The sequence below is a fragment of the Carassius auratus genome, chromosome 6, assembly GCF_003368295.1.
Source record: "Carassius auratus strain Wakin chromosome 6, ASM336829v1, whole genome shotgun sequence".
In the NCBI taxonomy this organism is placed as follows: Eukaryota; Metazoa; Chordata; class Actinopteri; order Cypriniformes; family Cyprinidae; genus Carassius; species Carassius auratus.
The window spans coordinates 21,298,711-21,312,392 of record NC_039248.1 but is presented as its reverse complement, the minus strand read 5'-3'; the positions used below and the strand labels follow the sequence as shown (position 1 = coordinate 21,312,392).

Here is a 13,682-nt window from a genome sequence, read left to right as displayed (position 1 = left end):
GTTGATGAGATCTGATTAAACTGATCTTATTTATCCATACATTAATCCATTAAGGTTCTGTATTGACATATATGGTTCAATGAAGAACTTTTAACATCCATTGAAACTTTCCATTGTACTGAAGTTTCTTCTTAGTCAAAAACTTTGTTTGGATTGCTCTTCACATTAAAAAAAACAGTTCTTTTAACCCTCCTGATGTGTTTAAATATAATTATTAACCTTAAATAGTGTACCACTTCTTCTTTTCAGATATACCTGCCTCAGCCACCAATGTGTCCTGACCCTGTCTACAAGCTCATGTTGAGCTGCTGGAACAGGAACACCAAAGAGCGTCCTTCCTTCCAGGAGATTCATCACACGTTACTGGATTGCAAGCCGTAGTGTCCACTTATGTGCCCACCTTGGCACTTCCAGAGACATTTCAGTGCGCCCACAGGACTCCAGTCAACTATACACCGTAAAACATACTTATATGTTTCCATATATGAGTGAGATCAGAATTTATCATTTTTCTGTAGCAATTTTCACTGTGAGTGTGCAAAGGCAAACTGATATATATTGTAACTACACCCCCATAACTAAGTGCCTTCAGCTGGCTTACAATACCTGTGCAGCACTAGGACAATGAAAATGTAGCAATAAATTTAGGCACCTTTATCACAGACGAATTGGATTTAACACACTGTGTATTTTCTCCAAATAATGCAAAATATTCTAAAATATCGATAAGAAGATTTTTTAATATAAAGAGGAAATGCAAAAAAAAACAAGGTATCCGCTACTAATGCGCCTTTTATTATTTCCAATTTAATGTTGTTTTCAGTATTTTTAAGGCCGAAGACAGCTTGAATGTAAATAAGAATCATTAATTGACATTCAGATTCACATTTGGTTTTATCTTGATGTCTCTTGACGTTTGTGTATATTTTCATCTCATTTATCGAAAATGCTAAAATATTTTATTATTTTACTTCATTTTTTTTTTTTTTTTTGTCTTTGTAGTAAACTGCAAAGACCACTTGCACTCAAGTGGATTAACAGAAAGCCAATTGATCTGGTTGTCACAGAATTTCAAATTCAAATCATAAAAATTCAATTAAATTTGTACATTTAAAACTATACATTTAGTGTTTTCCTGCAACTACCTATATTGTGTCATATATTTAAGTGTACTGCATTATGTTAGTGTTTTGCTTTTCTTGTAGTTTTATTGTCTAAAGAATCTTGAGAGGGTGATAATGGTTATTATTTAAGTCCATTTCATTTGTGATCTTTTATTTCTTCGCTCAAAACAACTTTTGCATTACAGCATAATGAGCTATGAATAGACATAATTCTTTACAGAAATGTCTTACAACATCTGCATGAAGTTGGATGAAATCAGATATAGTACTTAGTTCATTGCATTTGTCCTATATTTTCAACTAATCTCACATTAGGCCAAATGGGGCAGTAAGTTCATTTGTTATTAAGAGCTAATTTTGTTTATGTGTATTAAAAAAAAAAAGAAACAAAGAGAAAAAAAAAAGTATTTTAAAGCTGTTTGTCTTCTATGTCAGAGTATATTCTGGTGCTGGATTGTTATAGTGTGGGATAAATACTGGATTTGTATTGAACAGATGCACTATGATGGTTTACAGTAAGTTGTGATATGTTTTGGCATGTGAAAAGTGCTGCAAATGGGACACTCGGAAATTGGTTTTGTAATTAACTTGTATACATGTAAATCATTTTTGTAAGGTCATTTTATATGACCATATTTTTAGAAAAATGTGTGCACCTTTTGTGGTTGGTTGAGATATCTGCCAGTCTATAATAAGTGTTTTGGTTGTGGGTTTGAAAATCATTTATCTTTAATTTTAGCGTTCTTGACATGACTGATGAAGTTGCATTATAGATATGCTTTAATTCTGCACTGTTTAAATGTTTATTAAATGTTCTATTAAAAGTTCTTCCTTTAAACCATAACCACATGAAACAGTAATAAGCCCTTCTGAGGTTTTGAGTTTGTTTACAAAAACATTCCACTTTATAAAACATATTTGTGAGCAGAGGAAATTAAAAAATGTCATATTCTCTATTGACAACATCTTATCACAATGCATGGAAAAACTGGATTTTTGTATTTTTTATTATTATTATTATTTTATTCATAGCAAAATTTCCTTTAGGTGATGCTTATTCTTTCTAATCTATGCTTTGTACTGTATTTTTTATTAGCAGTCCTCTAACCATTTTTCTCTAACAACCTATTGTATATGTTAGGAAACTGTACATAAGATAATAAATTGATGCGCCTTTAAACTTGTTGTGTAGACATTTTATAATTATAAAATCATGGATTTCATACATTTACAGTACTAAAACGTGTATTTGTATGTATACTTAAGTGAATTTGACATTTGTGTACAGCCTGGAATGTATCAAGATATTCATTTTAACATTGTGTGTACTCAAATATGTGACCCTGGACCACAAAACCAGTCATAAGGGTCACTTTTATGAAATTGATATTTATACATCATCAGAATATATATAAATAAGCTTTCCATTGGTGTATGGTTTGTTATGATAGGACAATATTTGGCCAAGATACTACTATTTGAAAATCTGGAATCTGAGAGTGCAAAAAATAAAAAGTTCTTAGCAATACATACTACTAAACACAAATTAAGTTGTGATATATTAACGAGAGACAATTTCCCAAATATCTTCATGGAACATGAACTTTACTTAATATTCTAATGATTTTTAAAATAAAAATCTATAATTTTGACCTATATAACGTATTTATTCGCTATTGCTACAAATATACCGAGGCTACTTATGACTGGTTTTGTGCTCCAGTGTCACATATTCACTTTTTAAATGCTTTTTTTCGTGCGTTGGTTACCTGTCAAATAAATCTGATTGCAACATTCAGTTTCTGATAATTTTCTGCTATCGAAGTAACTGGCCAGTCTGGTCTGACAGTGGCTAAATCTGGATTGGTCAGGGTAGATGTCACGTCACAGAAAAGAAACAGCTGATTGGCCGATAGAAGTGTGACCTCCAATCACACCATGGCGGCTGTGCAAACCCCGTCCATACACAGACGCTGGTGAAAGACCACGTTACGATTAATGTACACAGGTAGCATAGTCATATTGTATCAATGTAAGGGTAGGATGAAGAAAGTAGTGTTGGTAACCGGTGCAAACAGGTAACGAAACTGTGTGTCTAATTGTTTACTTAGTAGTTTAACATCACTGTTATATTTATATTAGTCAGACATCACCGTTGTTAATGACGATGGTAAAGTTTGTTTGATGTTTGACTACCGCCGTACTGTAACAAACTTAATTCGGTTATTATTGTACTGATAACTTTTACGCTACATTCAATTAACATTCTTGATTTAAAAAAATAAAATAAAAGAGACCGATATTAGGAATAATTTTATTTTTAAAGTGTATTATTCCGCAGTTAAGTTCTCATATAGCTAATACTTGAGAAAACATGTTGGATATTGTCTCTTTTTCTCTGCATGTTAATGTTCACTACATTAAGCCCTGTTTACATACATGTGTATGTTTACACCATATAACCCTGTTTGCATAAATATGTATGTTCAGTCCATATAACCCTGTTTGCATAAATGTGTACGTTCAATACATATGAACCTGTTTTCATGCATGTGTTTATTGTGTGTTCAGTGGTATTGGCCTTGCTCTGTGTGAGCGTCTGTTAAGCCAGGATGCCCAGCTGCAGCTCTGTCTGGCCTGCAGGAACATGCAGAGAGCCGAGGCCGCCCGACAGGCTCTTCTAGTGTCTCACCCTCAAGCTCAGGTTACTCTGCTGCACTTAGATGTGGGCAACATGCGCTCTGTGCTCAGGGCTGCTGAGGAGTTCAAGCAGAAGTAAGACATCCCAGTACCTGTTTGCCAAAATACACTAATTTTGATAGACTTAATGCTTTTTATACAGTTTTGTGACCGTGGGGGGTGTCAGGTCCTAAAAACACCATAATAGTAACCCATTGACTCATCCACTATATTCCAAGTCATCTCAGCTATATGTTAGAAACAGACTAAAATGAAGTTGCACAGCACTGTAGTTTTTAAATCTCATTTGTGCTCATTAAAATGTTGTGCACTACAATTAGTAAGCATGAATCAATACTGTCTGAACAGTTTGGGCACTTTTGAATTCATGCAAAGTTAAGCAGATGAGGTGTCACTTTTGAAGCCTCCAGTCTGATTAAAGTATAACATTAAATGATTAAAGGGGGGGCGAAATGCTATTTCATGCATACTGAGTTTTTTACACTGTTAAAGAGTTGGATTCCCATTCTAAACATGGACAAAGTTTCAAAAATTAAGTTGTACGTTTGAAGGAGTATTTTTGTTCCCAAAATACTCCTTCCAGTTTGTCACAAGTTACGGAAAGTTTTTTCCGAGTATGGCTCTGTGTGACGTTAGATGGAGCGAAATTTCCTTATATGGGTCCTAAGGGCAAGTCTGCAGGAAGAGCGCGCGCTCCCGTATAGCACAGCACTGAGAGCACAGACATTCACTGATCAGAGCGAGAGCGTCGCGAAAAGTCACAAAAGAAGTGTGTTTTTGGTTGCCAGGGCAAGACAACCCTGCACAGATTACCAAAGAAAAAAACAGCATTAAGGGACCAGTGGATGGAGTTTATTTTTACAGAGCATCAACGGAGTTGTGCAAGTGTTTTTGTTTGTTCCCTGCATTTCGAAGATGCTTGTTTTACAAACAAGGCCCAGTTTGCGTATCGTTTATTTCTTAAGGATGATGCAATCAAAACGAAAAAGGGTCACGATCGTGTGTTGGAACCGCAGGCGTTGAGTAAAACTGCTTCAAATATCTCTGCCTCCTCCCATGCCGGAGACCCGGGTTCGAGCCCCACTCAGAGCGAGTCGTTGCTGCTGCTGCTCTCGTTCAGTTTCAGCCTCGGGATCTGATTCTGGATCGTAAATAAACAGCTGAACTGTTAGCCATGGTTTGTTTTGGATGATGTTTTTTTTTTTCTCACGGTAATGTCACAACTTCCAAACGCTCTCAACGCAAAAGCCTACTAGCGCTCGTGATTCTTTAGCTCCGCCCACACGTCACGCCTCCAGCCGGTCGTGTTTTTCCGGGAAAAATTGGTACAGACTATCTTTCTCTTATGAATATAATAAAACTAAAGACTTTTTGGAGTTATGAAGGATGCAGTACTACTCTATAGGTACTCAAGATTAACAGGATATTGAGTGAAAACGAGCATTTCAACTGTATAACTGTAAAATAAATAAATAAATTTAAAGCCTAATTTACCTTAAACTTGTTTAAATCGTCTTGTTTTTCCTCAACAGGTACAACAGATTGGACTATCTGTATCTCAATGCTGGTATCATGCCTAATCCCAGGGTAGATCACAAAGCCTTTTATAAAGGCCTGTTTTCTAGGTACAGTATTTATTTCTTTAACACTGCCAATTTTTGGGTAACTAATTTTTTTTTACTTTTTAAACTTTTTTAAACTAACTAGTTTTTAAATTAGTAATTTTATTCAGCAAAGATGGATTAAATGAATTAAAAGTGACAGCGGAGACGGAATTATTATTAGTAGTTGTAGAATGTTTTATGTTTTCAAAATTAATAATAATAATAATAATAATAAATGTTTCTTGAGCACAAAATCAGCATGTTGAATTAAATTAAATTTAAATTTAAAATTTATATTAGAATTCTTAAAGATCATGTGACACTGAACACTGGAGTAATGGCTGCAGAAAATTCAGCTTTGCCAATAAATTGCATTTTAAAATATACTGAAAAAGAAAATATAATTTTAAATTGTGATAATATATCACAATATGATGCATGGTGGCCATTAGAGACCTTCAGAAAAAATGTTAAAAATCTTCCTGTCCCAAAATTTTTGAACAGTGGTTCATAGTTTCTAAATATATTCTATAAAGCAAGTTTGTGTTCCAACATTACATCCCTCAACTATAAATCTGATTTTACTGTCATTTTATTTACTATATTACTATATTATTTGAACATAATAATACAATGCAGTACATAAACTGTGCATAATAAAAAAAAAAAATTTTATACTTGTAGTACTCGCATAACCAGATTAACCCAAAATTAGCTTATAATGCATCCGTCATGCATCATGCAGTGATTCAGTATTATACTTTTTATAGCATTAATTGTTGCATACCTTATATATGTATTTTAAGTTGGTATAAATTAGCCTAGTTATTATTATATATGCCTGTGTGTGTGCGCGTGTGTGTGTGTGAAAGTGAAAGTGATGTGACATACGGCCAAGTATGGTGACCCATACTCAGAATTCGTGCTCTGCTTTTTAACCCATCCAAAGTGCACACACACAGCAGTGAACACACACACACCGTGAACACACACCCCCGGAGCAGTGGGCAGCCATTTATCCTGTGGCACCCAGGGAGCAGTTGGGGGTTCGATACCTTGCTCAAGGGCACCTAAGTCGTGGTATTGAAGGTGGAGAGAGGACTGTACATGCACTCCCCCGACCCACAATTCCTGCCGGCCCGAGACTCGAACTCCCAACCCTTTGATTGCGAGTCTGACTCTCTAACCATTAGACTTCCCCCATGTATATGTATAGAAAAAAGAAAAATTATGTTGATTAATTATTTATTTCAAACTCTTTTTCTGTGAAGGGCTTATATCAGAACAAATTTCCACACTTCACAATGACCCCCTACACATTTACATTACATACAGGATATACAGGTCCACTGGACACGGGGATAATAAAAATGTGAAAACTTTAGGTGCTGTGTACCTTCCCTCTGTCCTCCTACTCTCTGGGCTTGCTGTCAGTATGTGTGTGCGTATGTGTGAATGAAAGTGTGAGTTTTGTGTTTCTGCCCCTGCCGTTCCTGCACAAGGATGTAGCACTTTGTTACATAAATGTTATCTAACAAAGGTAACGGGAAAATATTAAACATATATGCTGTTTATATTGGTTGTAATTGGGATAAATGAATGGATGAATTAAACACCCAAAAATGCACCTGTCCCACCAGACCCACAAACACTGGCTGAATAATTGATTGTTTTATTTTTCTTCCCATCAGTAATGTGGTTCGCATGTTTGCCACGGGGGAGGGTCTTCTGACCCAGGAAGATAAGGTCACACCCAATGGTTTGCAGGAGGTGTTTGCCACTAATCTTTTTGGTCATTTCCTTCTGGTAAGTTGATGGATTAGAAATGAGTGTGTTTATGTGACCATACATACATTTAACTAGATGTAATCACAAATATAGATTATAATTACCGGTATATAGTATATAATATGTATAATATAGTTATATTCATAGGAGCATAGCTGCGATAGAGCACAAACTAATCATCTTCCTCAAAAAGATCTCCTGGAACAATATTTCAGCCATAAATGCCACAGGATTCATTACACTGTTGCCAACCACTTGTTCCCTGGCAGCTGTCCCGATCAATAATTCATTCGAAAGTCTCTAGTGCTGAAGTTATTTTGAGTCCTCAAACTGCAGCCCTGTGCTTCTTTGTGAAGTGTTGCTGTGTGCTTACTGAAGAGCTCACTCATTTGCTCGAAGGCATCTGGTCACCAGGGCTGGAAGTCAGGCAGCAGTATTCTTTCCTCGTGCTTCTTTATACAGTTGTGTTATTGTGCCTCAGACATTAAAGTTGCAGTAGATATGACACTCCATGTCCTCGAAGGCCAGACAAGACGTATCGATTTTCTGCCGGGACGGCACCGAGTGAGGAGGAGTGAGGCTTGTATTTCTAGTCAAGTTGCCCTCTGGTTCTTTCTCACCCCACACACTGAAATTCATTTAGAGTTTTGATTTTATATACTCTACTGTACAAAAGTTTGGGTAAGACTTGTGCTCATCAAGGCTGTATTTATTTGTTCAAAAATACAGAAAAAGCCCTGTTATTTTGTGAAGTATTATTACAATTTAAAATAACACATTTTATTTTAATATACTTTCAAATATAATTTATTCCTGTGATGCAAAGCTGAATAATTCCAGTCTTCAGTGGAATTCTTATATGCTGATTTATTATCCATTTTGAAAACAGTTGTGGTGCTTCATGATTTGTTTGGAAACTGTGATACTTTTTTTCAGGATTATTTTATGAATATAAAATAAAAAAACAGCATTTATTCGAAATGGAAATCTTGTGTTACAATATACACTGCCGTTTAAAAGTTTGGAGTAAGTACATTTTTTTCTTTCTTTTTATGAAAGTAATGAATACTTTTTTTTTTCAGCAAGGATGTATTAAATGGATGAAAAGTAATAGACTCTCCATTGTGAGTAAAGACTCGCATTGTTAGAAAATATTTTAATTTTAAATAAATGATTTTCTTTTTTACATTTATTCATAAAAGTATCCAGAAAAAATATCAGTTTCCAAAAATGAATGAATAAAATATTAAGCAGCAAAAGCACTGATAACAAATCAACATATTAGAATGATTTCAGAAGATCATGTGACACTGATTAATGAAAATTCAGGTTTGATCACAGAAATAAATTATATTTTAAAGTATATTAAACAAAGAAAAACCAATATTAGAAATAATATCTCCCATTACAGTTTTTTTTAATGTATTTTGAATCAAATAAATAGAGCCTTGATGTGAACAAGAGACAAAACCTATGGATCAAGGTAAGTTCCCCGAAGGGTGGATTTTATTGAGGTGGTGTAGGGAAAAATAGCCAACATGAGGGGTTTCCGGAGCTCAGTGCTCTGCCTTCATTGACGTTCATTGACGCTGCCCGGTTCTGATGTACTGCAGGTGTGACCGCTCAGCCCGTAATGAGCAGGTGCAGGTGTGCCTGCTCTGTTTCCAAGACCACGCGTGTAATAATTTCAGTTTATAAGATATAAAGATACTTAAATGTTACAAAAAGAATGTTGTTCAGCAAATTCAATTTCAAGTAAATGTTGTTCTTTTTAACTTTCTATTTCTCAAAGAATCCACAAAATGGTAACTTAGGCAATAAAACTGTTTTCAATATTGATAATAAAATGATTTCTTCTTGAGCACTAAATCAGAATATTAGAATAATGTCTGAATAATCTTGTGACGTGACTGTCTGGAGTATCGGCTGCTGAAAATTCAGCTTGATATAAATTACATTTTAAAATATGTAAATAGATTTACATTTTTTTATAATATTATAATATTATTTTCACTTATAAAATATTTCACTTTTACAATCTTTTCGATTAAATAAACGCAGCCTTTGTGAGCACAAGAGACTAAAAACATAAAAAGAGTAGTGTATAGTTTTATTTTTTTAATTCCTAATTTATATACAAGTCTTTTTTATGGCTCAACTAATAGTGATAGTTTATGCACTGTTAAAAATCTAAACTTTCTGTGGTATAATGTGAATACAACAAGTTGAGAAAATCTCCTGAAGCTGGTTCCCCTAAACTTTTAAGTTCTCTCAAATTTAGATTTTTTTACAGTATGAGAGGATTACCAGTGTGGCCAAACACTGGAGAGGGCTTTTTTTTTTAAGCAATTCTGTTTAGCACTTTAAATGGTGCTGAAATTAAGCAGTACAATCCATGATGCAACTGCATTTTTTGCTTCTGTGACAGGTGAGAGAACTGGAGTCATTATTGTGTCAGATGGACCACAATTCTCTAGTGACCTGGACATCCTCCAGTAATGCCCAGCGATCAGCTTTTAGTCTAGATGACATACAGCATCAGAAAGGCCGTGAGCCCTACAGCTCCTCCAAATATGCATCTGATCTACTTAGTTTAGCCCTAAACCGTCACTACAACAACCGTGTAAGTTCACAGTTCCCTACAGAAAATGGTTTATTGCATGATGTTTTATACTGTAATTATTAATGATTGTTAAAAATTGTGATTTAGTCATGAATACCAGTGATCTGTTCACAGGGTTTGTACTCATCAGTGATCTGTCCTGGTCTGGTCATGACTAACCTCACCTATGGCATTCTACCATCATTCTTCTGGACTCTCATCATGCCCATAATGTGGCTTGTAGGTCCTCAATTTACTTAATTTTGAATATCAATACTAATAGTACAGTTACACAAATTAACATTATGTTCATGTCTCATCAGATAAGGATTTTTACCAACACTTTTACCCTCTCACCTTACAATGGAGCAGAGGCTTTGGTAAGTACCAGCACCATCACAAACATTCATATAGCATCATCAAGTTTAACCCTGAATTGTACTTCATGAATTTTGAACATCTGAATTCTTCAACAGTGAAATTGTAAATGTTTCATAGTACAAAGAGTGGAAAAAAATAAGTCAAGATGTGAAACTGCTCTGATTCTAATAGTTTTTGATGACTCCACACAATCTGTTCATTCACGGTTGTCTGGGCCTCACTGCTTTCTCCCAGTCTCAGTTTTCATCTGTTGTTTTTTATTACACAGTTTTGGCTGTTCATGCAGAAACCTGAGTCACTGGACCCGATGGCCAAATACCACAGCTTGACCTCTGGGCTTGGAAACAATTACACCCAACCGCACAAGGTCAGAACTGACAAAAAGGTTATCTATTTGTGTGCCATTTTAGTCTATTTTAAATCCAGTTTTAAGAAGCAAATCGTAGTAGGGTTTATATGCCTTGTGATTTGGTTAATTGCGAAAAGGACTCCATGGACTTTCATGTTTCTCAGCTGTTGACTTTGTTCATACCATTCATTACCGATACTGTCCATAATTTAATTTATTTTTGTGTGTTTTCAGATGGATATTGATGAAAACGTGTCAGAGGCCCTCTATGTGAAGCTATTAGAACTTGAGGATACAGTGCGGAAGAAACTGAGAGACGAGGATATAGATATCAAAGCAAAAAACTAAATATGGATACAAAACCTCATGCATTCTATCGCTTAATAAACCATTTCCATCTTGAAATATTATTTAAGGAATGGATAAACACCTCATGAATATTCATTTTTCTTAAAGACCTTTAGAAACATTTAATATAAAATGATTATGATAATCTAGCATGGCTATAATCCACATCACGTACTTCACTTATGTATTTACAAAAAATTACTTTTATGCAATTGGCAGACACTTTTATCCTAAATTGACTTAGATTGTATTTAAGGTGCACATCAGTTATTGCTTTCCTTGGCAATCGAATATCACCATGCTCTCATGTATGCGCTACTTAGAAGTATTGTGCAATTTATACTGGTTTTGTGCAGTGCATTCCAAGTTGAATGGTTTTTACCATTGTAGTCACTCTGTGGCTGATGAAAATGGGACCACAAATCTGTCATGTATTTTTAGCTGATTTTAATGTCCATTTTATTGTGCCCCCAAACCAAGATGTTCTGATGAATACAAAAAGAAAAAACTAGTATGGTGTCTCTGCTGAGTGATTTGGGCCAAAATCAGCACAGGCTGTGAAAAAAAGAAACTAAATCTGCTATTTCCAGTGAATAACAATGTACGTCTGGAACTTTATGTGTACATTTTATAATTAATTCATCCAAAAAGTATAAACTCTTTATAGTGTTTGTTTTAAGATTTCAAACAAGATTCAAGATTTTACAGACATGCTCTTCCTACAAACAAACAGATACATAAAGATACATATGTGCAACTGAGACTTTCTTTTACAATCTATTCTCTTTTTTTCTGTGTTAGCTCTCAAAGTGCAAAGCAAATGCAACAAAGTAGAATTAAGTACCTTGTAACAATTTATTTAACTACATAGCATTAAATTAATATACATCTGGATGAGAGTTGGCAATGTAGGGAGATTTCAGGCATTGATGGGTCGCCATGGTGAAGATGATCATAAAGATGCACTTCCCTGTGGACCCGATGGCCAAATACCACAGCTTGACCTCTGGGCTTGGAAACAATTACACCCAACCGCACAAGGTCAGAACTGACAAAAAGGTTATCTATTTGTGTGCCATTTTAGTCTATTTTAAATCCAGTTTTAAGAAGCAAATCGTAGTAGGGTTTATATGCCTTGTGATTTGGTTAATTGCGAAAAGGACTCCATGGACTTTCATGTTTCTCAGCTGTTGACTTTGTTCATACCATTCATTACCGATACTGTCCATAATTTAATTTATTTTTGTGTGTTTTCAGATGGATATTGATGAAAACGTGTCAGAGGCCCTCTATGTGAAGCTATTAAAACTTGAGGATACAGTGCGGAAGAAACTGAGAGACGAGGATATAGATATCAAAGCAAAAAACTAAATATGGATACAAAACCTCATGCATTCTATCGCTTAATAAACCATTTCCATCTTGAAATATTATTTAAGGAATGGATAAACACCTCATGAATATTCATTTTTCTTAAAGACCTTTAGAAACATTTAATATAAAATGATTATGATAATCTAGCATGGCTATAATCCACATCACGTACTTCACTTATGTATTTACAAAAAATTACTTTTATGCAATTGGCAGACACTTTTATCCTAAATTGACTTAGATTGTATTTAAGGTGCACATCAGTTATTGCTTTCCTTGGCAATCGAATATCACCATGCTCTCATGTATGCGCTACTTAGAAGTATTGTGCAATTTATACTGGTTTTGTGCAGTGCATTCCAAGTTGAATGGTTTTTACCATTGTAGTCACTCTGTGGCTGATGAAAATGGGACCACAAATCTGTCATGTATTTTTAGCTGATTTTAATGTCCATTTTATTGTGCCCCCAAACCAAGATGTTCTGATGAATACAAAAAGAAAAAACTAGTATGGTGTCTCTGCTGAGTGATTTGGGCCAAAATCAGCACAGGCTGTGAAAAAAGGAAACTAAATCTGCTATTTCCAGTGAATAACAATGTACGTCTGGAACTTTATGTGTACATTTTATAATTAATTCATCCAAAAAGTATAAACTCTTTATAGTGTTTGTTTTAAGATTTCAAACAAGATTCAAGATTTTACAGACATGCTCTTCCTACAAACAAACAGATACATAAAGATACATATGTGCAACTGAGACTTTCTTTTACAATCTATTCTCTTTTTTTCTGTGTTAGCTCTCAAAGTGCAAAGCAAATGCAACAAAGTAGAATTAAGTACCTTGTAACAATTTATTTAACTACATAGCATTAAATTAATATACATCTGGATGAGAGTTGGCAATGTAGGGAGATTTCAGGCATTGATGGGTCGCCATGGTGAAGATGATCATAAAGATGCACTTCCCTGTGTTAATAAAGAAACGTACATGCTGAAACCAATTTGACTTTGAATGCTTTGTAAATAAGATTTTTGAGTCTTACCTTTGTCTTGACGCTGGAGTCACACGTGCAGATTTTTAGGTAAATTACTATGAATATAACTCTAATTGAGATGGAGCATATTTGTGCTGTTTTCTTTCAGCTTCACAGTATTAATCCACAATATAGGATGGGGCGATGTAAATGCGCGTCGGTTGATCCAGCAATTCGTGGCTGGTTAAATGTCGTGTATGTAGCGGCTGGGCTGCTTCCACATCTTCAGGATCCGCAAAGATTTGTTGCAGAGGGACTTGTGAAAAACTGCTCGTGTCGCACTCTGTTTCTTCTTCAACGAAGCCGCTGAGTTTAGGGTTGCAGAACGCCCAGACCATGCCACAAAAGTACACAAAAAAAGCTGACATCACCAAAAA

General features: G+C 35.0%; 2 protein-coding genes across 5 annotated transcripts in view; both read left to right on the top strand.

The window, feature by feature from the left end:
- ddr2a (discoidin domain receptor tyrosine kinase 2a) overlaps window positions 1-2,918 on the top strand; it is a 31,148-nt gene extending 28,230 nt beyond the window's left edge. For all 3 annotated transcript variants that reach the window (XM_026265514.1, XM_026265507.1, XM_026265500.1), the window contains exon 17: window positions 250-2,918. In XM_026265514.1, the coding sequence (XP_026121299.1) occupies window positions 250-381 (132 nt within the window). In that variant the 3' untranslated portion in view covers window positions 382-2,918. The remainder of the gene's footprint in view (window positions 1-249) is intronic.
- A 146-nt stretch (window positions 2,919-3,064) lies between these two features.
- On the top strand, window positions 3,065-12,778 carry hsd17b7 (hydroxysteroid (17-beta) dehydrogenase 7). 2 transcript variants are annotated; one of them, XM_026265491.1, is made up of 10 exons: window positions 3,065-3,202; window positions 3,696-3,899; window positions 5,357-5,449; window positions 7,120-7,234; window positions 9,645-9,839; window positions 9,954-10,058; window positions 10,142-10,198; window positions 10,468-10,514; window positions 11,886-11,937; window positions 12,154-12,778. In XM_026265491.1, exons 1-10 carry the CDS (start codon window positions 3,123-3,125, stop codon window positions 12,265-12,267), a joined length of 1,062 nt encoding a protein of 353 aa, XP_026121276.1. In that variant the 5' UTR covers window positions 3,065-3,122; the 3' UTR covers window positions 12,268-12,778. The 2 variants fall into 2 exon arrangements, with proteins under 2 accessions (XP_026121276.1, XP_026121268.1); XM_026265483.1 differs by lacking the exons at window positions 11,886-11,937; window positions 12,154-12,778 and adding an exon at window positions 10,783-11,655 and having other exon boundaries at window positions 10,468-10,566.
- The last annotated feature ends 904 nt before the right edge of the window (window positions 12,779-13,682 follow it).

What these genes read in the sequence shown, in the direction of transcription:
- hsd17b7 (XM_026265491.1), top strand. Translation starts at nt 3,123, where the DNA reads ATGTACACAGGTAGCATAGTCATATTGTATCAATGTAAGGGTAGGATG. An exon ending in GCTGAGGAGTTCAAGCAGAA is followed by an intron (nt 3,900 to 5,356) that starts GTAAGACATCCC and finishes TTTCCTCAACAG; the next exon opens with GTACAACAGATTGGACTATC. An exon ending in TATAAAGGCCTGTTTTCTAG is followed by an intron (nt 5,450 to 7,119) that starts GTACAGTATTTA and finishes TCTTCCCATCAG; the next exon opens with TAATGTGGTTCGCATGTTTG.